The sequence below is a fragment of the Heptranchias perlo genome, chromosome 8, assembly GCF_035084215.1.
Source record: "Heptranchias perlo isolate sHepPer1 chromosome 8, sHepPer1.hap1, whole genome shotgun sequence".
NCBI classification, from domain to species: domain Eukaryota; kingdom Metazoa; phylum Chordata; class Chondrichthyes; order Hexanchiformes; family Hexanchidae; genus Heptranchias; species Heptranchias perlo.
The window spans coordinates 76,409,434-76,436,500 of NC_090332.1; the positions used below are offsets into that span (position 1 = coordinate 76,409,434).

Below are 27,067 nucleotides of genomic sequence, written 5' to 3' on the forward strand. Positions count from 1 at the left end.
ACCCCGCAAAGAAGAATGCCCTGTATTTTGTATGTCTACTGACTGGGAACAGGGCTTGTTAATGATGTGGAAACAGTATAATGTTTCCAGCAGTTATGTAAAGTTCTCTAATATTCCTGAAGAATTTTTCATGATTCCAAATGCTTCACACAAACATCAACACAAGGAACATGAATAAGAAATATAGGACTGATACTAAAGGATCCATAATGCTTAGCCTAGACACTGACCTTTCACCTCTAGGACCTCGGGTCAAATCCTTTGCTGATTTTTTGCTGGAAGTCTTGGATGAAAGGGTTCGAGGTGAAATGAGTCTTAATGCATTTCTCATAGCACACAACTGGCTCTAATAGACAATCTCAAAGGACGGCTGATGTGGGGAATGAGGAAATGTGGAGAATGGGAAAAATAATGCCACTCTGGTGCCATAAGGAGCAGTCTTCTGAGGTGGGGGCATATTGTTGGGGCAGAGTAGAGGAACTTTACTCTGACGCTGAGTTCAATTATCTTCCTCAGCTTCAGCACAAAACTTAAAAAGCAAAGCACACATCACCCCTGTGATCCCTGCTTGTGAACTTCCCCATGACCCAACTGACCCAGTCTCCACCTCAGCTGTTCTGCTAACACTGGCATCAGTCTTAGTTGTGTTGTTTCCTCCATCATCTTTGTTGGTGAATTTGGTTTATGCTATGCTCATTATTAATTTGAATAGATCTACTTGTTTTATGCCCAGTCAAGCGGTTATAATATGATCAGGACTTAAAGGCAGTGTCTGCTTCCATTAATTACAGCTAATGCTCTACACACCTTCCAGTTAAGTCTGACATTGTCGCTGGGTCAAAATCCTGGAACTCCAGCACTGTGAGAGCACCTTCACCACATGGACTGCAGCGGTTCAAGAAGAAAGCCCACCATCACCTTCTCAAGGGCAACTAAGGATGGGCTATAAATGCTGACCTTGCCCATATGCCCAGAATGAATTAAAAAATAATGGATTTTACTGGGTGTGGAAGGCTGACCAAATCACCATGATCAGGGACTGAGGTCTTTGAGGCTTACGCTTACTTCAGGGCCTCATTCCTATAAAGCTTTTTGTCACACAATGGTCAAATCTGATTCTAAACCCTGGGCAGGAAAAGGAGTTTCACTCTAGATCGAGGTCTTGTTGATTTGTCCGGACATCGGTGCAATATTATGTTACCAATTTCAACACTGGCTACTACCTCACCTATTGGTGGTTTGGAGGGCATCTTTTCTAGAGCAATACAGTTTGCTCCGTATCATTGCTGCATCCTCGGTGAGAAGGGCGATTCTCTTCTTCAGAGCAGTCTGGCCTTTGGGCATAACAACCTTAGAGGTGATGTCTCCTAATTCTGGTTCATCTTTCGTATTGTTGCTTCAGATGTTTATTGTTTAGGCATTATCAAACCTATGGCACCACCGGGGGGGCATATTGATGTTTTTTGTTTTGAATTCTGGCCATGTTGCTGCAACCCCAAGGGTTGGCAGAATATTTCAGGAGCTAGTTTTAGGATGGTCTTACCTGATGCAACCAGGATACAGCAGTGACCTACTTTGTAGGTAGAATGAGTGAAGTACCACAGTCCCCCGGATCCATCCTCAGGTGTTGATTTAGTCTCGGGTTCAATAAGTGAAACTGAGACAGAGATGCTGACTGATTCAGCAGTATAGGAATCCTCTTGCTCTTCCTTCCCTGACTTCAGTTAGGATCACCCAACCAGTCAATACACCCTTATTGGAGCTGTTTTGTGTTCCACAGTATTGAGTTTACTAGATTTCTGGTTCCACTGCCGCTTTAGGAGGTAGCCAAGGGGTCGTAGTCATAACTAGCAAGAGGAAACTTGGGCAAGAATAGAGAAGATCTGTATGGGTTCCAGAGACCATTCTGGCGCCATATTTGGAAGCACATTAGCAGATTCAATGATTGCGAACTAGAGTAAATTGTGTAATTTACAAGGAGCCATTCGACCTGTGAAAACCTCTCTGTGGTGAGACAAAGTGTTTGACGTGCTTTGAACACAACCATTATACATGTGGAATACTCCAGATGTACACCAGTTACATGCTGTTCATTCTGGACAAACTAAGGGTCCATGCCCATTCTTTTCATTCACCTGTAGAGACTAGAATTGTACTCTGGCTGCCAGAATACTACAGCTTGGGGATCCAGAATTAGATAGCTTTTTTCTGAACTGACAGCAGGACCCTTGCCAGAGGTTGTTTCAAGCCCCTGGGATCTTGTGTTTATTTTAATAGTTGCTTTTGTTAGGTTTATCATGACCTCGTCATTAGATCTGTTGCCTCAATGGTTCTTCAGCCATCTTTCCTTGTGGTGGCAGCTGAAATATAGATGGAGCCTTTCACAAGACTATAGATGATAGATGAGGTGAATTTTCTCTCCCGGGTAAAGTTACAACACAATTATTAAAGAATGTTCAAAATAATATGGGGTTTTTATAGAGTAGGTAGGGAGAAACGGTTTCCACTGGCAGGAGGGTCGCTAACTAGAAGACACAGATTTAAGATAATTGGCAAAAAAGCCAGGGGGGAGATGAAGAGAATTTTTTTTACACAGCGAGTTGTTATGATCAGGAATGCCCTTGCCTGAAAGGGTGGTGGAAGCAGATTCAGTAGTAACTTTCAAAAGGGAATTTTATATTTACTTGAAATGGAGAAGTTTGTGGGGCTATGGGGAAAGTGCGGGTGAGTGGGACTAATTAGATAGCACTTTCAAAGAAAAAGGCACGATGGGCCAAATGATCTCCTTCTGTGCTGTATGATTCTATAATTCTATAACAGCCCTCTTGTTTCTGGCAATGGAGGTTTCACTTTCAGAGAGTGGAGGATTGTGCATGATGCAGAAGACATAGTCCACTCATTAGGTTGATTGATATATCCATAGATTAGCCTTGTCCTTTCTCTGGTAGGTTAGTTTGTAGGAGGAGACAGTTATCAAATATAAGTGAGATGAGGAATGGGGTGGTGGAGGAGATTTGCTCTTGCCCTTATTCTATAAATGAAGAGTCTTCCTTCACACACTACTGCCTTGCTGCTGTCCATAAGGTACTTAGAATCAGAGTCAGAGGCTAGCTTTCATGTTTGCAGCTCTTTTAGTCACATGCAATGTTTGGGATTACTTTGCTGCATCATCAGCTCCACAGTGCTGTTCTGCCTCTGAGGGCAAACAGTTGAAGCAAACTGTAAGACTACAACCTAATACAAGGTATGGGAGTAGGGAGATGCAGATCACAGAAAAACAGGTTGTGTAACGTTTCTTTGAAGGGACAACACATGGATCCTCAAGGATCAATATCTTTACATCCAGGATGTGGGGGAAACCTTTCAAAGAAACACATTCAATAATCTACCTTTTGATGGTGTGCTTATCATTAAACAATGATGAAACTGAAATTTCATCAAAAAAGACATTGGGGTAAATGTCCCTACACACTGGTAAAGAGTGAGAAGTCACTGTCAGCATATAACGGAGAATTGAGGCTATTATTTCAGGTTAAATTTATTTTAATCCTGTATTTTGTTTGGTTAATTTCTATTCCTCTGATGCATCAAAGCAGAACCACCTGGTAAATGTTCAGTTCTGTGTACACACTAAAATTACAGATAATTTTGAAAATGGAGTTTTAAAGGATATCAAATTATTAAATTTGTGTTTACTTACTGCTGTATGGCCATCAGTGTCAGTAACCAGGCAACAATAGACTTTTACAGCACAGTAGGAGGCTGTTCGACCGATCCTGTCTGTACCGCCTCTTTGTTTCTGCATTGCATAGTCCTGCTCTCTCCCTATAGACCTATGTTGATTCCAAACTAATCCCATTGCCCCGCTCTCTCCCCCAGCCCTGTATCAATCTCAAACTAATCCCACTGCCCTGCTGTCCCCCCATTGCCCTGTATCAATCCCAAACTAATCCCACTGCAAGCTCTCTCCCCATAGCCCTGTATCAAACCCAAACTAATCCCACTACCCTGCTCTCTCCACATTAATTGTATTCATAGAATCATAGAAAGGTTATAGTACAGAAGGAGGCCATTTGGCCCATACAGTCCGCGCCGGCTCAATGCAAGAGCAATCCAGCTAGTCCCACTCCCCCGCCCTATCCCCATAGCTCTGAAAATGTTTTCATTTCAAGTACTTATCCAGGTCCCTTTTGAAGGCCATGATTGAAACTGCCTCCATCACTCCCTCGGGCAATGCATTCCAGATCCTAACCACTCGCTGTGTAATAAAGTTTTTCCTCACGTCACCTTTGGTTCTTTTGCCAATCACCTTAAATCTATGTCCTCTGGTTCTTGACCCTTCCACCAATGGGAACAGTTTCTCTCTATCTACTCTGTCTAGACCCTTCATGATTTTGAATACCTCTATCAAATCTCCTCGCAACCGTCTCTGTTCCAAGGAAAACAACCCCAGCTTCTCCAGTCTATCCACATAATTGAAGTCCCTCATCCCTGGAATCATTCTAGTAAATCTCTTCTGCACCCTCTCTAAGGCCTTCACATCTTTCCTAAAGTGCACTACCCAGAACTGGACACAATACTCCAGTTGTGGCCAAACCAGTGTTTTATAAAGGTTCATCATGACTTCCATACTTTTGTACTTCTTGCCTCCATTTATAAAGCCCAGGATCCCGTAAACTTTTTAACCGCTTTCTCAACCTGCCCTGCCACCTTCAACGATTTGTGCACATAAACCCCTAGATCTCGCTGTGCCTGTACCCCTTTTAGAGTTGTGCATTCTAGTTTATATTGCCTCTCCTCGTTCTTCCTACCAAAATGTACCACATCGCATTTTTCTGCGTTAAATTTCATCTGCCACGTGTACGCCCATGCCACCACCCTGTCTATATCCTCTTCAAGTCTATCGCTATCCTCCTCACTGTTTACTACACTTCCAAGTTTTGTGTCATCTGCAAATTTTGAAATTGTGCCCTGTACACCCAAGTCCAAGTCATTAATATATATCAAGAAAAGCAGTGGTCCCAGCACCGATCACGGGGAACACCACTGTACACCTCCCTCCAGTCCAAAAAACAACCATTCACCACTACTGTCTGTTTCCTGTCCCTTAGCCAATTCTGTATCCATGTTGCTACTTCATTAAGCATCTTTCTGAGCCCATCTATTCTATTTTCCATCAGGCAGCCCATAGACTCAGCCTGATCAATATAGAAGAACCCTCTTTTGGGACTGGTAGCGGTGGGGAGAAACACATGTGTGAGTACCTCTAAAAACCTGCCCTACATTTCCAGAGCCCAATCTCATGAGTACAGCAAAGAAAGGAGCCCTTTAACCACTGTCAAACTGGCATCTGGCCTCAGACACGAGACAGTTGGGAGCTGCAGCTGTTTGCACGTTGGTACCATGTTCTCCTATCTACGCCAAAATACCACACTGTCAACCGCTACATTCGGGCTAACACTAACAGTCAGATTTATTTGCAAGTGGAACCATACAGAGAACTTGTAAGACACAGTGAGACACTAACAGCACAATATCAGATTAACAGTCTGAATGGTTCTGATTGTTTTCAGTATGTTGTGATTGGGTCTCTAGATGGATGCTATGTGGGTGATGACCTTGCATGGAAGCATCTGTTAGCTCCCGAATGTGGTTGAGGTGATGTGAAGCAGGTGGGGAACTACAAGGCTGTTTCCTTTGATGGTAAAGCAGATCTATTTGATGATTGAACAATTTCTTCCCGGTGGTCAGGCAGTTAAGATGTTAACCATTTTCAATACTTATGTAGGTAAATAAGCCTTGACTTGTAGTTTCCGGGCTGTCTAATTGTTTATTTTTGACAACCGTGACTTCATCTGATTGGTATGAACCAGAGTTAATATATAAAAAACTCACCATCCTTGAGTAGCTGCTGTTGAAAGGCTACTTTGGCCTTGACCCAGTCATCCTGCCTTTAGTCCGGCTACAATGAGCTTCTGTTAAGATCTCTAACTGAAGACAAGTTTATCTAAAATCCTATAAAATATAGCACAGAAATCTCCCAAATCATCACAACCATGATAGGAGGGTTGATGTAGTAGAGGCATGAGATTCGCTGGCTCTTTCCTTCTATCTTATGTCCCATCTATGCAGTTTACTGTTGGGAGTGTCTCACAGCACTAGTTTGCTCTGCATCCATATTATTGGAAGGGGTTGTCAATTATAACAACCTGAGTACAATGCTCAGATTATCAATCACAAGGGCCACTATTAATCACAATAATTAAGTATGGTGATGGGACAAGTTACTTTACTCTAAAACTCTTGGTAAACATTGTAACACCATGAATTCTTGCTCATGTGCAAGATGCCCCATTGCTTTCTAACTACCTTTTAAAGGGCTGTGATAAGAGCCGGACAGCATCTAGTATATTTTGTAAAGGTGAAATGCATGTGTACATGTAAATTTGTTACTGTTTCATTGAAAACGTTTCTGTTTCAAAACTGCAAGTGATAAAGCAAGGCAAAGTATCGTTCCCCCTTGAATCACTGAGTCTCAATACTATGCCACACAGAAGCTCTGCTGGAAGCAGAAGATTAGTTTGAGACAAACTATTATTTTGTAGCTCATCTATACAGACAAGATGAATGTATTTCTGTGGTTTATCAGAGATATACACTTTGTGAAATTAGCAGCTTTAAAAGCATTATCTTTCTGAATGACCTGTTTCATCAGAGTCTTCGCAAATAGTTTTCAAAACTTTTATTTTTAAACTTTTTGGACTAATTGAAGAAGGGAGCTCATAGGTTTAAACACTATCATAGTTTGCACAAGGATTGCAATTTATATATAGCTTTACATCTTTATCACATAATCTCAATCATCACTGCGTATTAGTTACTAAGTATTATTAAAAAGGCAAGACAATGGCATGTGTTAGATTATTTTTAAAGGCAGCTGATTAATGTTTCTATTGTTGAATTGTGCAGATAGTTAAAATTTACTCCTTGCTGCTGTTTATAATAGAACTAGAGGCAGCGAGGACCAGAGGTTACAGATTGAAATTGGACTAGATGAAACTCGCCCATACAAGTCCACAGTGCCAGATCTGATCAGTCAGGGAGCTCTTTTCTCGGTCGAAGTTTTTTTTTAAACCGACTTTGCGCCTAAAATGACTGGTTTCAAAATTCTGTGAGAACACAATCTGCAGGTGTGATAGTACAACATGAACTAAATTAAATCAAAAATGTGTTCACACACTGTGAGTGAGTTCCAGTGATTCTATTGTGCTATCAACTCCACTGGTCTCTCAACTTTTGAAGAAAAATGTCTAGTCGAATTGTGAAGTACAAATGTACTGTATCTTTTTACATTTAATTGCTGAATACTCTTGATTCTAGTATGTTCTAACTACCTAATGCGGTGCAGTTCTGATTAGCAGGAACACTGTGATTACAGTTCATTAACCTTGGGAGGGCAGTGACAATGGTTTAAAAGTCAAACGCCCGTTAACAAAGTTATTTTCCTGCATCATCCCTTCTCACACATGAACTGTGAGGTACACTTGGCTTTTAGTCAAAAACATTAATATTCATAGTTATATTTTAGCTTGAAATGTATTTTTTTTGCTCATGTATGTGATGCAATTCCACCTGTGTAAATGTAAAAAAGGTTAACGATGAATGTAATGTGAGAACAGGGGATTTTAGGGGTGAAAATGTACTGTAATTTGTTCATTAATAATTGGTTAAGTGATTTCACTCCACTGAAATCCCTTCACACAAACACATTCTCCCTTAGGCACAATGTGCTAGGAATACAGCACAATCCCAAAGAAGAACAGTTTTTTAACCAAAGAAAAATATGTATTTTTTTTTGATTCGCTTTCAGCTGTTGTGTTAAAAAAATTAAGAACCTGTGGGTGTGTCGTAAGCAGCAGAACTGAGTGCTGCTGATACTGAAATGTAGGTCCACAAATGACTTGAAGTCAGATACCGCTCACTGTCTGCTAGAGGTATCTGTAAATTAGAATGTGCAAACAATTTCTAAATGAGAATGAAAAGGTTAATTCACAAAATATTTGATGACATACTTGTGCTCTGTGTCATGCACTCAATGTGAAGTGTGAATGATGTCTCTAAAAAATCAGGTTGGTTTTTCCTTAAGTTACTGATAATGCTGCAGAACCTCTGCTACCTTACTCACCAAGATCTCCTCTCGAAATTGGAACCAATTGCCAATTACATTGTGGGATTCCCCCTAGAATGATGCGGAGATGTAGCAATTATAATAGAAGCGAGCAACTGAATGAGGAACGTGTGTTGCTGCAGCCTAAGATTTCCCCATCCCCACATTGTAACGGATATGTGCTTCTAAATGGAGAGCAAAATAATTATTCCCAGTGAAAGTTAGCCCAGAATGTGTGAAAAACCAGGGTGCAATTATCCTTTTCCAAAATGAAGATGTAAATCTCAGGAGGAGGAGTATATTAACTGATTGGCATGTGCCTGTCATTCACATTACTGGGTAAGCAAAGTTCTCCTGCTCATGTTTCACACTACACGATTCATTCTACCTTATTTGAATGCTACCTACATTGATGAATTGTTTGAACTACCTATTGCAATGCACTACCTAGTACCTAGTAACTAATGGTGGCCCTTCCTCCCCCATCCCCCGAAGGGTCTGCACTTTGTAGCACCAAGAAAGTGTTTTGTAACAGATTTTTCTTTTTCTTTCTTAATACGTTATTCCAGCTGACACTGTTTGTAATTTTTGTGTGATTTAATTTAGGAAATCCCGTGCATGTAGAATGATTTATTTGCATATGGAATGGGTGAAATAAAACAGTGACTTAACGCGCCTGTTACCGTGTTTTGCTTTGAATCCAGATCTCAGGTTTACAAGGAGCAGGGCTGCACTCTTCCGTGGAACAGTACTTTAACAATGGAGTCACTTCACAATTTTACACCACTGCTGCTGTGGAACAAGTTCAGCTCGACAAGGGGCTGAATAGACAGCTCCATAATTGGTAAACAAGTTCCATGGCGGCAGCGGGGGCGGGGAAGAGAACGCAAGGCTATCACAGTTGCATTAACTGAGAATAGATGTCACAATCCTTGAAGGTAGTGGAACAAGTTGAGAAGGCTGTTAAAAATGCATACGGGATCCTGGGCTTTATAAGTAAAGGCATAGAGTACAAAAGCAAGGAGGTTATGCAAAACTTTTATAAATCACTGGTTAGGCCTCAGCTGGAGTATTGTGGCCAATTCTGGGCAGCACATTTTAGGAAGGATGTCAAGGCCTTGGAGAGGGTGCAGAGGCGATTTACTAGAATGATACCAGGGATGTGGGACTTCAGTTATGTGGAAAGACTCGAGAAACTGGAATTGTTCTTCTTCGAGCAGAGAAGGTTAAGGGGAGATTTAATAGAGGTGTTCAAAATTATGAGGGGTATTGATAGAGTAGATAGGGAGAAACTGTTTCCACTGGCAGGAGGGTTGGTAACCAGAGGACACAGATTTAAGGTAATTGGTAAAAGAACCAGAGGGGAGGTGAGGAGAATTTTTTTTAGGCAACGAGTTGTTATGATCTGGAATGCACTGCCTGAAAGGTTGGTAGATTCAATAGTAACTTTCAAAAGGGAATTGGATATATACTTGAAAAGGAAAATTTTGCAGGGCTATGGGGAAAGAGCTGGGGGGGGTGGGACTAAATGGATAGTCTTTCAAAGAGCCGGCACAGGCACGATGGCCGATTGGCCTGCTTCTGTACTGTATGATTCTATGATTCTTTACACTGACCGTGATGGGCTATTCTCAACTACTGCTTCATTTTTGACGTCTTAAGTCCCAATGTTATCAGGTAAGGGGTTAATCGCCTGCATTTCCTTACATGGAGACGGGGGCGGGGGGGGGGAAGAAATGATGCGTCTGGGCTTGATAGAATAGGAAGTGGCAGAGCCTAGGGCAGATCACCCTCTAACGAATGGCACACGACAGTGTGAGGCAGGAACACAGTAGTGATGACACAAAGGCTAAGGATGAAAGAAGTAGGTCTTTTATTAGCGACCCAGTTTTCCGCTGTACACCAAAAGAACCAGCTTTCCATATTATTACTTGTAGACACGCGAGGCTGCTTCTGCATAGAAAAATGCTCGGCGTTTGACCATTTTCTGAACATGCCACTATTAGACAATGACAGTAGTTTAAAGGAGCGACACTGTTCAAGAGGCCTTCCTTAACTCAAAGAGATTAAATCATCTCCTGATTCATGCTGGGATTGCTTCAAACGCGAGTCACACCAGCTGGACAGAGCAAGAAATGCAGTTTACGGGAGGATTTATATATTATATATTATATACACATCCATGTCCCAAAAGAACAAGAAAGGGGAGTAATTATTTTGTGGACTTTTTGAAAAGAAATTACAAGCAGCACACAGGTTAAATCGATCAGCATGTGTAATAAACGCAAAGGAAAATATTAAAACATAAAATAGCTCTAACAAACTGTACACAAATAATCTGTTCAATTTTAGTTTACATCCAGTAATTGTCTTATGAAGGTCACCAGAAATTTTACTTACACCTCACTTTCATCCTGCTCAAAAAATCCCTTCCAGATTTACATAATTTGCATTCAGACATTCAAAGGGTTAGTTTTGAAAGCTCAAGTTATATATGGCCATGCCTAAAACAAACACTGTAAAAAAATAATGACCATTAAAAAGCTATTTAAGTTTTATATTACACATTTCTCTTTGAATCTTGGGACAGGTAACGAGGATTGGCCGTTTCGTGTCCTATTTGATGCAGGTTGGCTTCATTTCACCTGAGAGGTTGAGAAGGACAGTGTACAGACCAGCCAATGGTGTGTTGAGAGAGCACAAGTAGGAGCCATGCCCTTCTCCCCCTCCTCTGTGAGAAAGTCCTTCTATGGATCATTCCATTCTTCAACGCGTTCCAACGGGTCATATTGGAGGGGGGCCATTGGTGTATCTCAGCATGGGGTGGAAGGATCGGGCAAAGTTGTTGGACATGGTACAGCTGTAGTCTTCCTCGGTCATTGGCACCAAACAGGCCAGAGCAATCAACAGCAGCAACAGAAGCTGGAGGGGTAATGCCGCTCTGATCACCCGCATAAAGAAGGAAGGACTCTGCCGGGCTCCCTGCTCCTCAAAACGGGAAGAACCTCTTCGACTTCCTGTATGGGACCTAGATTTATGATATATTAAAAAATACAGCTGAGACAAAAATCAGTTTGGAACAGAAGCCTCTTTAGAGATTTGCATCGATAAATCATCTTTCCAATTGTCATTTTGTGTTTGTTGAACTACTAACCTTAAAAGTAGTAACCTGCCGTGTTTCGCTGAGAGTAACTTGCTGAGAGACGAAACTACATCTAGCTTTCAAGCTATATTTCTTTGGTCGACCTCGACACCAGGCATGGCGCATCCAAGCTTTGTGTCATTGTAAGCTTCGTCATTACGGAGCTTCAGGGCCCGTATGCAAAGTTTAAACCCACGTCCTTATTGATTCGCATTGATCTCAAGCTGCTGATACAGGTCTTAGTGTTTAGAGTTAACCAACAATGAGGCAGTGTTACTTAAAAACGGCTCTTTCCAAATTGCCAACCCTCCAGGATTGTCCTAGAGTCTCCAGGAATTGAAGATTAATCTCCAGATCACTGCTACGAGCAAATACCGTGAGAAAAAGCATAGGGGCATTAAACAAAATTGTGTTTTTTCCATTTTCTTTGAACACTTTTGTTAGTTATAAAAATGTTAGTGAAAGCCTTCTTTGCCCATCACCAACAGTCAAGATTAATCCAATTGGGTAACAAAGAGTCTGTTTGCTTTACAATCGGCCGTGGCAAGACAGCGCACCCAGAGGATGGACCAATGGCGGGAGTGTGGGGGCGGGACGGTTTGAGGCGGGAGGTCATGTGACGAATCCTCCAGGAATACACCCAACCAGTGTTGGCAACAGTAGCCAAACCATTAAATAAGAAATGGATATGCAAACAGGCCTGAGCTGTCTGGGCTTCAAGGAACTTGTGAGCAGGGCTCGGGCGACTCGTGGCTGGACGCCCCCTCGGTCTACCTGCGATTTTCTGGAAATCCCCACTGGTGTTCCTTGCTGTTTGCAGTAGTGATTGTGAACAGCAGTCCCCTCTCACCACGTCGCTGGTGTGGAATTTTCTGCTGTTACATCAGGACCGGTTCGACACAACATGCCTCACGGGCCATCAGAGTAGTAAACCTCTGGAATGCGTTGCTGGGTGGTGTAGTGAGTACTGACTCGCTGCTTGCCTTCAAGAAGGAGCTGGATCGGTTCTTGACTGGGGCAGAGATCGCATCATATAGAAGATAAATCTTTATAGATAACACTTGGTCCACGTGATCTCAATTTCATATGTACCTCTAACTACGGCACAAGACACGGTAGCAACTGAGAGATGGCAGCAAACGTAGAGGGATCCCCCTCCGGAATTATGGGACAATTCAAAATAAGTTCCCCCTTAGTCAACTAATTACACCACGTAGTCCTGTTGTACCAACCTTGGAATCACATGCTGTGCCTCACAGATTTCACCATTCCTCTGGTGAATGCAATAGTCGCCAACTTTCCATTAATTCTCTCCTCCAAGCATTTGTCTCACTCTGTTTGAAACTTTGAAAATGCAGGCAGTCTGCATCACCTCCAGTGACCTGTTTTGCAGCTTTAGTGTTTTAGGAACTTTGAGCTGCCCTCTCCTGGTTTAGGACACTGCCACATGCTTTAGATTAAAATTCAATTTAACTCCTTCCAGTCCAATTACTTAATCCAAATTAAAATAATTCTGTAGACATGTGCAATAGGGGGGAAGCAAAAAAAAATCCTCAACCATTCAATATGGAGGAGTGCACGGTATTTACCCAAGACAAAGTAAACCAAATCAAGGCCTCTTCCCTCTAAGATAAGTAATGCTCCATCTTTTCTCTGTGCAGGAGTGTAACAGTATGGATTTTCGTGTTTGCAAACAGGAACTCAGGCTCACATTTACTTGTGCTATGGAGCTGATGTTTTCAAAGCCATCAGGTTCAGATACAAGGTGAGACAAGAATTTGGGGAACCCCTTTCATTCATTTACAAACACACAGTGCAATAAAGTACACTGCCCTGAAACACATCGATGCACCACAAAAATAAAATTGAGCCCCTCAGGCTCTTCCTCTTTTTATTTGTTCTCGGGACAAGGGCATCACTGACAAGGCCACATTTATTGTCCATCCCTTGTAGCCCTGAGGGCTCTAAAAATCAGCCACATAGTGTAGGACTGGAATCACATGTATCCCAGACTGGATAGGGTTGGGGCTGGCTCCCTTTCCTGAAGGACATTAGTGAACCACTTGGCCTTTCATGGTCATTTTTCAAGTGCCAGCCCACAAATTACCTGATTTATTGAATTCAATTTTACAACTGGCTATGGTGGGACTTGAACTCACCACCTCAGAGTTCCTAGCCCAATACAATAGGCTAACATACCCACATACCACCCCTTCCCCCCACCCCAAAAAAAGGTTAGCCAATCATTTAATCACCAAGACAGTGCATTAATTCTATTCTCTCCTGCACTATAGAACATATTGGATCATTCACTACAGCCATTAGCAAAGGCCTCAGGAATAGTTTGGACTTTTATCGGAGGATGTGTTTCAGCGGGGTTGTCCAAGACTGATAGAACCTCTGCATATACTGGGTGTGCTAATACAAGAAGAGCTTCCCCATGGGACTACTGCCCAGAACACCATGGTTACCCCTGCACATTCCATGATTAGTGGCTTGGGAACTTTATCAGCTATCAGGCATCGGTACATTGTCTAATTCAAAAAATTTAATTCAAACATCTTTTCCATCAGTTCTAAGACAGCGCCTATTTTAATTTAAAAGTTTTTAGCCAGGATCTGGTGGTTCCTGACTCAACTGTTTGATTTAACCAGCAAAATGGTGATGTAGCCCCATCCAGTTCCCACCTGCAGCAGAACTCAAGGCTTGGCTGAGAGAGAGTTTGGGCTCTTGCAAAGCGTTAAGAGTGACTGTTCGCGCCAGACTGCCTATTTCTGCTCCTCCCTAGTGTGCGAGGAAAGGTGTACGATACGCGGCAATGAAACCAGACTGAAACGCACGCAACCTGAAGGAACACTGAATGAGGCACTTACAGCACTTGGGATCACTACTCAGTGATGGAGAAAGTCAGAGGCAGTGAGCCTGTCCTGAATTTTCGATACTTCCTGGCAGTTCCCCCTTCAGAACCCACCAGCTGCAGAGTCAAGTGGAATGTCTATCGTCACAGATAAGTTTTCTCTGACATCTGTATACAGTCTATTTCCAACGTTTCTTCTTTCGATTCAGGAACTCCTTGCCGCAGTAACATTGTTTCTCCATCACGCTCCACATAATCAGGAAAGAAAAAAGGAACTTGCATTTTTACAGCGCCTTTCATGACCTCGGGACGTCCCAAAGCAAGGTCCCACAAACAGCTATGAAATAATAACCAGATTATCTGTTTTTAATGATGTTGATTCAGGGATAAATATTGGCCAGGACACCGGGGAGGACGTAAAAGATCCCATGGCACTATTCGAAGAAGAGCAGGGGAGTTCTCCCCAGTGTCCTGGTCAATATTTATACCACAACCAACATCACTAAAACAGGTTATCTGGTCATGATCACATTGATGTTTATGGGATCTTACTGTGTGCAAATTGGCTGCCGTGATTCCTACATTACAACAGTGACTACACTTCAAAAAGTACTTCATTGGCTGTGAAACTCTTTGGGACATCCTGAGGTCGTGAAAGGTGATTTATAAATGCAAGTCTTTTTTTTTGTGATGCTAAAGCTGTTGTGTGCAGATATTGACCTCAGCAGTGGATGTGACTCCCTCCCCCTACGGCAGCCTGGTGGGAACTTCACACCAGAAACGGCAGATCCCCAAACCCCAGCGTGGAGCTGTAGGCAGAATCCTCACCTCCCACTGCACATTTATAATTTTACTAACTCATTCTCGAAACCAATTCGCAACTTGGAACAGCAGCAATTAGACAGTCCAACATTCAGCTGAACTCCCATCAGTTACAAGAAATGTAAGGATTTGAAAAAGGAAGCAGAGGTCATGGGTGGGGGGGTTTGGAAGAGCCGGTGTGAATCAGCTCAGCGTAGTAATAAATTGGGGAGTGATAAGCTCACTTAGCCAAGCAGTAAGCCCTTAGCCATCTGCCATTTTCTGTTATGTTATTGTTTTAACAATACACGTATAATTAATCACCAATACATCATGAAACAGGCAGAACAGGTTCGAGAGGCTGAATGGTCTACTCCTGTTCCTATGCTCACATTAGGAACAGGAACCAATGGCATAGGTAGAAAGAGGGATGATAAGCACTGCAGAGCGAGGAAAGAGATTAATAAGTAGGACCTCAAAGGTAGTAATCTCCGGATTACTCCCAGTGCCACGTGCTAGTGAGTATAGAAATAGGATAGAGAAGATGAATGCTTGGCTGGAGAGATGGTGCAGGAGGGAGGGCTTTAGAATCCTGGGACATTGGGACCGGTTCTGGGTGAGGTGGGACCTGTACAAGCCGGACAGGTTGCACCTCAACAGGGTCGGGACCAATATCCTCGTGGGGAGGATTGCTAGTGCTATTGGGGAGGGTTTAAACTAGCTTGGCAGGGGGATGTGAAACTGAGCGTGGATTCTAAACATAAGAACATAAGAAATAGGAGCAGGAGTAGGCCAATCGGCCCCTCGAGCCTGCTCCGCCATTCAATAAGATCATGGCTGATCTGGCCGTGAGAGAGAGTAGCAGAGCTGGAAATGGAAGGCAGAAAATTAGTAAGTGAGTTTGGAAGGCAGAGGAAACAAAGGTTAGAAACTAGACGACAAAGGAGTTTGGCAGTGCTTAATGGTATATACCTCAATGCAAGGAGTATAGTGAATAAGGCAGATGAGCTAAGGGCACAGATAGACATGTGGATGTACGCTATCTTAGCTATTACAGAAACATGGCTTAAACAGGGGTAGGAATGGCAGCTCAATGTTCCTGGTTACAGGGTTTTCAGACGAGATAGAGAGGGGGATAAAAAAGGAGGGAGGTGGCAATATTGGTTAAAGAAACAATTACAGCTGTGAAGAGGGATGATGTGTTAGAAGGATCATCAAATGAGGCCATATGAGAAGGGGATTTCAACTACCCTAATATTAACTGGGATACAATTAGTGTAAAAGGTATTGGGGGCGCAGAATTTTTAAATTGCATTCAGGAGAACTTTTTTAGCCAGTACGTAGAAAGCGCAACAAGAGGGGGGGCAGTTTGGGATTTAGTTTTAAGGAATGAAGCTGGGCAGGTGGAAGGAGTATCAGTGGGAGAGCATTTTGGTGGTAGTGATCATAATTCAGTTAGATTTAGCATAGTTATGGAAAAGGACAAAGATAGAACAGGAGTAAAACTTCTAAATTGGGGAAGGACAATTTCACTAAGCTGAGAAGTGATTTAGCAAAAGTGTTCTGAAAACAGCTACTTGAAGGTAAATCAGTGTCAGAGCAGTGGGAGGCATTCAAGGGGGAGATTCAAGGGGTTTCAGAGTAAACATGACCCCACAAAGAAAATGGGACTGCCAAATCTAGAGCCCTGGATGACAAGGAGCATACAGGGTAAGATAAGGCAAAAAAGGGAAGCCTATGTCAGACACCAATAGCTCAATACTGCAGAAAGCCTAGTGGAGTATAGAAAGTGCAGGGGTTAAATTAAAAAGCAAAGAGAGGGCATGAAAAAGTACTGGCAAGTAAAATTAAGGAAAACCCAAAAATGTTTTATAATTACATAAAGGAAAGAGTAGGGCCCATTAGAGACCAAAAAGGTAACCTATGTGTGGAGGTGGAAGACGTGGATATGGTTCTTAATGAATACTTTGCATCTGTCTTCACAAAAGAGGGGGACGATGCAGAGATTGTAGTTAAGGAGGAGGAGTGTGAAATATTAGATGGGATAAACATAGCGAGAGGAAATATTAAGGGGATCAGCATCTTTGAAAGTAGATAAATCGCCAGGCCCCGATGAAATGTATCCCAGGCTGCTCAGAGAAGCGAGGGAGGAAATAACGGAGGCTCTGACCATCATTTTCCAATCCTCCCTGGCTACAAGCATGGTGCCGGAGGATTGGAGGACTGCTGAGGTTGTACCGTTATTTAAAAAGGGAGAAAGAGATAGACCGAGTAATTATAGGCCAGTCAGTCTAACCTTGGTGGCGGGCAAATTACTGGAATCGATTCTGAGGGACAGCATAAATCATCATTTAGAAAGGCACGGGTTAATCAAGGACAGTCAGCATGGAATTGTTAAGGGAAGGTCGTGACTGACTAACCTGATTGAGTTTTTTGAGCAAGTAACAAGGAGGGTCGACGAGAGTAACGCATTTGATGTAGTGTACATGGATTTTAGCAAGGCTTTTGACAAGGTCCCACATGGCAGACTGGTCAAAAAAGTAAAAACACATGGGATCCAAGGGAAAGTGGCTAGTTGGATCCAAAATTGGCTCATTGGCAGGAAGCAAAGGGTAATGGTTGACGGGTGTTTTCGTGACTAGAAGGCTGTTTCCAGTGGGGTCCCACAAGGCTCAGTACTAGGTCTCTTGCTTTTTGTGGTATATATTAATGATTTGGGCTTGAATGTGGGGGGCTTGATCAAGAAGTTTGCAGATCATACAAAAATTGGCCATGTGGTTGATAGTGAAGAGGAAAGCTGTAGACTGCAGGAAGATATCAACGGACTGGTCAGCTGGGCAGAAAAGTGGCAAATGGAATTCAATCCAGAGAAGTGCGAGGTAATGCATTTGGGGAGGGCAAACAAGGCAAAGGAGTACACAATAAATGGGAGGATACTGAGAGGTGCAGAGGAACAGAGGGTCCTTGAAGTGCATGTCCACAGATCCCTGAAGGTAGCAGGACAGGTAGATAAGGTGGTTAAAAAGGCATACAGGATACTTTCCTTTATTAGCCGAGGCACAGAGTATAAGAGCAGGGAGGTTATACTAGAACTGTATAAAACATTAGTTAGACCACAGCTTGAGTACTGCGTACAGTTCTGGTCACCGCATTACAGGAAAGATGTGATTGCACTAGCGAGGGTACAGAGGAGATTTACAGGGATGTTGCCAGGGCTGGAGAATATTAGCTATGAGAAAAGATTGGATAGGCTAGGGTTGTTTTCTTTGGAACAAAGGAGACTGAGGGGAGATTTAATTGAGGTATATAAAATTATGACAGGACTCCTTTGCAGAGGGGTCAGTGACCAGTGACCAGGGGGCAAAGATTTAAAGTAATTGGTAGAAGGATTAGACGGGAGCTGAGGAGAAATTTTTTCACCCAGAGGATGGTGGGGGGTCTGGACCTCACTGCCTGAAAGGGTGATAGAGGCAGAAACCCTCAGCTCATTTAAAAAGTACTTGGATGTGCACTTGAAGTCCCGTAACCTACAGGGCTATGGACCAAATACTGGAAAGAGGGATTAAGTTGGATAGCTCTTTCTCAGCCAGCACGGACATGATGGGCCGAATAGCCTCCTTCTGTGCGGTAACTTTTTATGATTCTAGGAGTGAGCCATTCAGCCCCTCGAATCTGTTCCGCCATTCAATTAGATCATGGCTCATCTTTACCTCGATTCCATTTACCTCCCTGCTTTTGAAATATTTGAAATATTTTTATCATATGCGTTTCGATTTTACATTCTAAAGGTGATTTAAAAAGTGTTTGACCCTGAAACCTCCATGCGGAGTTACCATAATACAGAGGATTATATCAATCGAAGCCCTGCTTATTCTCACACATTAGTGATTATCTAAGGTTCATTTGGATCCACGGGTACAATCGCTAGTATTGTGTGTACTTGCACAACACAGTGACCTGCTGCAAACACATAAGCAAATGGACCTTTTAAACTTTCCTGCATAACACTCGATTGCTGCTGTAATGAGTAATCTTTCCTTAAGAAGGGTAGTAAGCAGAACTGAGTGTGACTGGGTCTGCATCAGTGCTCCAGGATTTAGTTTACAGATGTGGCTTCTCTCCCAGTCATTCCGAAAGCCCATTATAGCACTGAAAGTCATGGCACATTAAACAGCATCACAGTGTTCCTTTACTGAGGTCCCATTATACATTACCTCAGACTGTCTGAGAACGCCAATAATGGGAGTTAATGAAATGCAACAGGCACAACAGGAACAAGCAGTACCTCATTGCTCGCTAACAGGTTGTTTTATTAAAACTAAACATTTTAACCAAAGATATTTTCACCACAGGTTGAGAATATTTTTCTTTGTCTCTGATATAATGGGTTTTGACCTGTGTCCCCTTTAAATGAAACCCAGTTTTATTTTAGGGTTTAACTGCAAACTGAATGCAAAAGATAACTGAATAATGAGGCTGACCCTAAATATCAACCACCTCACAACCACAAATATAACGTCCCACTAACCCTGTCTCTTAACTCTTACCCTGAGTGATTCTCAAGTGTAGCAGACTTGTGTAGTATGTGAACTTTCTCAAACTCCACACACAAGACAACACAATATTTATGGTGTAATATTTTGCGAGATAATGGTGGGCTGGCGAGAGTTATTAATTTCATTTTGGGATGGGCTGATCTCCCCCCCCACCCCCCAAAATGTCAGTACCTTATGGAGACGTCTATTGACTCAGTGGTAGCACTCTTGCCTCTGAGTCAGAAGGTCGTGGGTTCAAGCCCCTCTTGAGAGACTTTTGCACACAATCTAGGCTGACACTCCAGTGCGGTACTGAGGGAGTGCTGCACTGTCGGAGGGCCAGTACTGAGTGAGTGCTGCACTATTGGAGGTGCCGTCTTTCAGATGAGATGTTAAACTGAGGCAACGTCTGTCCTCTCAGGTGGATGTAAAAGTTCCCATGACACTATTTCAAAGTAGAGCGGGGGAGTTCCTGCCCAATATTTATCCCTCAACTTCCACCTAAAACATTATCTGGTCATTTATCTCATTGCTGTTTGTGGCACCTTCTGTGCGCAAATTGGCTGCTGCGTTTCCTACATTACAACAGTGACTACACTTCAAAAGTACTTCATTGGCTGTGAAACACTTTGGGAGTCCTGATGTTGTTAAAGGCGCTATATAAATGCAAGTCCTTTCTTTCTTTACTGGGCCCATAAATGACATTGGCATGCAGGGGAGAACATGGAACACTGTTTGGGGAGTGACAATCACCTGTCTGTCCAGGAACGACAGGTGATTGTACCTGCTGAGAGACCCAGCAACTTTCTACCATTTATAGAAGCTTATACCAGGCAAATATAAAGTATTCTTTACAACGAAGTAACGTAGCTGCTAAAATCACATTTCACATTAAGGGTAAGGACAATTTAAGGTAAATTAAGGTAACTCATACTGGTTACAGTCCAGTATTTTGGAAACAATGAGATGTTAGTCGAACAGTTAAGCATTCCACTCCTGCGTTTTTATATAGAAGTGCTGCGTCATGGATTGCAAACGCTCTAAATAATAATCTGAATTTTTACTGTCCTGTGTAACTTTCTGCCTGCCTTCAAGAGGGAGCTGGACCGGTTCTTGACTGGGGCAGAGATCACATCATATAGAAAGTAAGTGTCTTTATAGATAACACTTGGTCCATGTGATCTCCTGGACTGGTCTCGATCGCCCAGAGTATTTTTTCCCTCATTGGTCCTGGCTTTTTTCTCTTTTGCCTCTCCCAGGAGATTACATGTCTGTCGGGGTGGGGGGGGTGGGGTGGGGGAAGGGGGGCTGTGTCCAGTCATGATGCTCCGGCCAACATGAGGTGAGGGGCAGGTTTGATGGACCAGCTGGTCTTTTCCTGCCTGTCGAATTTCGTATGTTCATGTAACAGAATACACAAGCGGTAATGTTCAGAATGTAAAACTCTCTTCTTGGGAGAGGGGGATGGTGCTATTCTGCGGGGGTCTCCGGATCAGGCACAGTAACTGCGGCAGAAGATTTGGTGGCCGATTGGATGAACCTCCGTGGAAATAGACCCTCGTAGACTTTAAATCCCTCCACAGTCTTGCTCCACCCTATCTCTGTAATCTCCTCTATCCCCTCCTGAACACACGGTTCCCCCTCCCCACTCGGGCCTTTTGAGCATTCTTTCCTCCCTTCACCCCGACCATTGGCGGCCATGCCTTCTGCTACCTCCACCCCACTCTCTGGAACCCCTTCTCTAAACCTCTGCCCCCATTTTTAAAGTCCCTCTCTTTGACCAAACGTTCAAACACGCTCTGCTAATCTTTCTTGTCCTGGGTCTGCGCCCCTTTCCTTGAACCTCTCTGTGAAGAGGCTGGAGATGTTTTTTTACCTTAAAGGTGCTCCGTGAATGTAAGTGTTGTCATTAAAAACCGTACACAAGTGGAGGAGACCATATTTCATACATAATGTGGTTTTCACAAGTTCCCCATTGTTTTGATGCCTCATTTAAAAACACAAATTCAATGGAATCTGCCACCATCTATTACTATACTACAAGATTTCTTTAAAATAACACAATTTGATAGGTTGGCGTCTCAAAACTAACAGATTGATTGGTTAATTTCTTTAAAATAACATAATTTGATTAGATTCTTAAAACTTCTGATTGGTTAGTTTGTTAAAACCAATATTACGAACATATGAACAATGACGGACAGGAAAAGACCCTTTGGCCCATCCAGCCTGTCCCACGCAATCGTGATACTTTGTGTATCACAATATACACTCCCCACCCCACGCCACGTGATCTCCTGGGAGAGACAAAAAACCAGATAAAAGCCCAGGCCAATTTGGGGGGCAAATATCTGGGAAATTCCTCTCCGACCCCTGATTGGTTATTTGATTGATTCGTGTCTGAAAATTAAGTTTGACTGGTTGGTGAGTGGACAGTAATTCTGATTGAACCAAGCATCTGAAGATGAGCAAGATGGTAACGCCATTGAAGACAGAAGCTCCCTCTTTAGCATTATTGATGATCACCGAGCACAGGTAAGCTCATAGGAGACATTTAGAATTCATGCCGTCATCTGCATCCCTTATTCCAAGCTCACATCAGGCAACTTGACATGCCCGTGAATTGCCCCTGTCCTCGATAGTTTCATGAACTCCTCAGAGTTCACCCACAAAGGTTAGTTACATAATCGTTTGGTTGTGTAACTAGCAGAGAATCCTCTGCAACAGTGAAGTTCCGGGCTTCAGTTTACACAAAACTACTGCACACTCCAACTGTGGAGTGGCTGGTGAAGATTCAGGCAAAATAAAGGCAGCTCTCAACCACTCGGGATGAATGGATTTGAATGCCAGTATTCCTCACCCTTCATACAGTACCTCTCCTCTTTCCCCTCCCTAGAGTTTGAACATGCCATTCCTTCACTAGTGAAACTCATGCTGCAGAACCTCAGAAACAATGCTGCTTTTAACACTCATTCCAGACTGTACATGGTTGTGGTTGGTTCATGCATTGTAAGATCAAACACAAAGCACTCTGATCGGAGAACAAATGCTGATAGCCCATAATGCTCAAGATCAAACATTTATAATACGCAGGCACACTGACCACAAGCTGTCAGGCCTGTGTGCCTGATTTATTTCTCTATTCAGTAAAAACTGATTTATATCAGTGCTTGTCAAAGTAACAAATTGAATATTGTACACAGACAAGAAACATAATAATAACAATAAACTAGGCAGTAGCACACTGACCTTACTGTATTGCCACAGCTAGAATTAGCTTTTGAATGTGAGTTGCACAGCAAGTTTCAAGCACTGTTAGATTACTTAGAGCCAGCTGCTTGTGCTGCTGCTGTAAAGAGTATATTAGATCAATGCCACTAGAAGCATATAGACTGGTACAAAAGTTAGTCAATCGCAGGACTCCCTTGGCTGCACTGATGTTACTCAAACAACCTCAAGGTGCTGTTAGGGCTCAGGTGCATTGGAAATTTCTTCGCATTTTGTGTTAGAAGTGAGTGAGAAGGGGTGGGGCAGGGGGCAACATGTGCAGGAATAAACAAAAGGATTGGACACACAGGGCAATGAGACACAGTCAGAGATGAGATACATGTAGAAAGCGGGTTGCAGCTGCAATTCTGCCCTCTTGTGGCCAGGTTAGGTTACAAGCGCTGTCTGCTGCTCCAGGCAGAATGGATAGAGGCAAAGCCAATAGGTTTCCTGTTAACCAGCAGAGAAAGCATTCAAGCAACAGAAGATAGTGTCTGAAGAGTATATAAAGCACTGCGTTACTGCAAAACCCATTAACTAGCTTCATTTAAAGTCTAGGATCAAAGAAGATGATGGAAGCTGGTGAGAAGGGAGGTCATCTGGCAGGATGTTCAATATGGATAGCTGTCTCCCAATGTGAACAGCTGTCGCCCACTGTGAACAGCTGTCTACCCAAGGTGAACAGCTGTCTACGCAAGGTGAACAGCTGTCTACGCAAGGTGAACAGCTGTCTACCCAAGGTGAACAGCTGTCTACCCAAGGTGAACAGCTGTCTACCCAAGGTGAACAGCTGTCTCCCAACGTGAACAACTGGAATGAAGTTAAAACTGCACTTTGCATCTGGAACCAGGATTCCATACCATCCAATATTCTGGAGAGATATAAATGCACAATTCATTTGGTAAAAAGCAGTTTGAGAACATTTTGGAAACCTGTTAAATGCAAACCTCTAAAGCAACAAGAGGAGAGAGTTATGCATTTAATATTTGGAATCGTCATACAGGCTTTTTTAAAATTTTAGTATATTAATGCCCGCTGTTTGATTCTGAGTGAAAGTGTGTTAAACAACAGTCAGATCCTGCTGTCAAATTAACACAAAGATGGGTCTGAATCTGAAGGAATTTTGCACTTTTTAAAGTGGATTGTGCACAGGTTATGCCAATCCTTCCTCCTCAGTGTTTAGCACGCTGGATCCTTTCTAGACATTTCCATCATCCTCTCCGAGCTCTAGAGGTAAATTGTAGAAACCAGGAGAACAAAGGTACCTGCTGTGTGGGCTGCTGACAGAGGCTCCAGGCTGGGAGAGGCTACATTTGCCTCGTGGCTGTTTGGAATGAACGAAGGGGTAAAGAAAGAGAATGTTCAGTCCAGGCAAATAAAGACAAAGCTACTGATGACAGAACACAAAAAAGTGCAGCAAAAAATCAGATGAGGCGACTAATATCCATGACAACAAGGAAACTGGCTCTTCCTGCTGTCTTCAGTGAGCTGGTTAACTACAGTGTCCTTTTCTATGTGTTTATTGATGGAGTCGACTTTGTTATTGGAAGGATTTTACTGAGGGAAGTGTGCATACAGTAACGTTTATATTATCTAGTGTTTGTTTAGTCCAGAAAACTGATGTGGTTTCCTTAATCCTTCTTTCATGTCTCCTGAATCCTCCCCACCCGCCCATACTGAAAAGGTCAGCTCCTCACACGGAATGATCACTGAGTGACCAGGTGCAGGTACCCTGGTCACTTTTCCCCCTCCCTAATCCACAAGTGCTGAAACCAGTTATGGCCCCTCTACCATAGCCTTGGCTCAGATCAGCTAGCTCAGCACAGGCAGATGATCGAAGCCTGAGCCCCTCCTAGCCTGTGCGTCGTCGCTAGTAACAGTCTCCAGTCACGGTGGAGGGGAGAGGTCCAGGGACAGGGACAGGGAGGGCCCTCCCGGGACAGGGACAGGGCTCTCGGGACGGGGATAGGGTTCCCGGGACAGGGGCAGAGACAGGGCTCCCGGGACGGGGCTCCCGGGACAGGGGGAGGGCTCCCGGGACAGGGGGAGGGCTCCCGGGACAGGGGGAGGGCTCCCGGGACAGGGGGAGGGCTCCCGGGACAGGGGGAGGGCACCAGGAACAGGGACAGAGTTCCCGGGACAGGGACAGGGAGAGGGCTCCCGGGACAGGGGGAGGGCTCCCGGGACGGGGCTCCCGGGATAGGGACAGAGGCAGGGCTCCTGGGACAGGACTCCTGGGGCAGGGACAGGGCTCCCGGGACCGGGCTCTCGGGACAGGGACAGAGCTCCGGGACAGGGACAGGGCTCCCGGGACAAGGGGAGGGCTCCCGGGACAGGGGGAGGGCACCCAGGACAGGGTGGGGGCTCCCGGGACAGGGGGAGGGCACCCGGGACAGGGACAGGGCTCCCGGGATAAGGACAGTGCTCCCAAAATAGGGACAGCACTCCCAAGGTAGGGACAGCACCAATGCTCTGAATGAGACTGCATGCTAAGTGGGAAATGATGGAGAGCTAAGAGTCTTGCAACTGAAAGTGAGGGTGCCGAGACTTGTGTGCTGGAGGCCCCTTAGAACTGACAATAAGGAAACACTTTCATCCCCTCACTCTGGACTTAGGCACTCCCGGTGGCAGGATACTATCAAGGAGAAGGATGGAGTGTGTACCGTGCACTCATGTCTGACGTGGGCCGGGCTGAGACTGCTTGAAACTACTTAACTCCAAGATCCCCAGCAACGTCCATCTGAGGGCAGCCTGATGCCACATCACACTCTATGTTCTCAATCCTCAACTACAACGCCAGGAAGAGATAGGCAAGAGGAGCCCGGGGGCTGCTCAATTACAGTCGAACCAATTCCTGCCTCCACCCAACTAGGGTACGCTGGCTGATATCTCCCCTCCTCTTCATACACACACACCAGCCTCTCCACCTCTCTCTCCTCCTTTAACATGCTGCTTAAAACCTACCTTTTTCACTAAGCTTTTGCTTGCCTGTCCTAATATCTCATGTGACTCGGTGTCAAATTTTGTCTGATAACGCTCCTGTGAAGCGCTTTGGGATGTTTTACTACATTAAAGGCGCTATATAAATGCAAGTTGTTGTTGTTGATGTTGTAATGATCCAGGGGTCAAATGTGCTGCCCCTACAACAACCGCATGCCTCTGTCCCCACACACTAGCTGAGATCAAAGAATATCAGGGATCGAACATGGGATATTCCTGGTCTGGGTGACTCACTATCACACAAGACACAGTAGTAAATGAGTGGGTGATGACTAAGATATTCTTGTTTAACTCTTTCATTTGACACTACACTAAGTTATATATTGTAGTGCAAATTATTCACAATGTAATCATGCATTTGGTTTAGAATTGGTTAAAAATATATTGATTGTAATGCTGTGGGGTGTCGAATGAGAATGAAATGTTAGTTTTATGTGCGTGTGTTAGCACTCCGTGCCTTGTGAGTTTGAACTGCGATGGAAAGCCAGTATTCCTTTAGAAAAGCTACCACTAGTGAATGGAGAAAAATCAATTCAAAGAACTAGAGCGGATCAACAGACAGAAATATTGGAACAAACAATAAACATACCGCTCAGAACTCAGAAAAATTGAATTAAAAAAGAACAAACAGTCAAAAGAAACTTTTAACCAAAGTAAAATTTACGATTTTTCTCGATTCCATGCATGGGGGAGGGTTGGGGGGGGAGGGGAAGGGGGGGTAAGCAGGAGGGAGCATGAAGGGGTGCAAGGGTTGTACTTCCTGTTCAGGGGGCTCTTTGTATGATATCATGGCACCAGCTGTCAGATGCAAGGGTTAAATACTTGTTACCGCCCTACCATGTTGGTTATAGAGATTGGTGAAGGTGAATTACCAGTCTGGGTCGAATGGGCATATTTCCACTGGACACAGGACTGAGGGAGCCCGATGTGTCCAAATCATCTGCCGAAGACCATGACACCAGGTCCTGAAAGGAAGAAGAGATCCTTAAACCAGCTCTTAAATCAGTTCTTAAACCAGCTCGCCAAAAGCGGCACCAATGACACAACAAGAACTTACGTCGTTGGAAGAAAAACAACTGCAAGAATTAAGAATTACATGCCAGGGTTTTTTTTTACTTGTGTGCTCGCCAGACTGAAGTGAATGGAGAGGGGGAATCACAAGCATGGACAGAAGTAAAAACCCCAGGCCATACCATCTTATATTTAATTCTAAACCTTGCAGCTACCAAATCCTTAAAATTAAATGTAATTTGTGTTCGAGGTAATTTGCAATTGCAATTAATTAACATTTAGTACAC

The 27,067-nt window shown here is 43.6% G+C and overlaps 1 protein-coding gene across 8 annotated transcripts in view; it reads right to left on the reverse strand.

Annotated features, from left to right (window-relative positions):
• Positions 1 to 10,017: 10,017 nt before the first annotated feature.
• The window catches only part of syne1b (spectrin repeat containing, nuclear envelope 1b), a 478,102-nt gene continuing 461,052 nt past the window's right edge, over positions 10,018 to 27,067 (reverse strand). For all 8 annotated transcript variants that reach the window (XM_067989374.1, XM_067989378.1, XM_067989371.1 and 5 more), the window contains 3 exons: positions 26,642 to 26,734; positions 24,035 to 24,093; positions 10,018 to 11,195 (listed from right to left, as the gene is read on the reverse strand). In XM_067989374.1, coding sequence (XP_067845475.1) covers positions 10,952 to 11,195; positions 24,035 to 24,093; positions 26,642 to 26,734 — 396 coding nt within the window. In that variant the 3' untranslated portion in view covers positions 10,018 to 10,951. The remainder of the gene's footprint in view (positions 11,196 to 24,034; positions 24,094 to 26,641; positions 26,735 to 27,067) is intronic.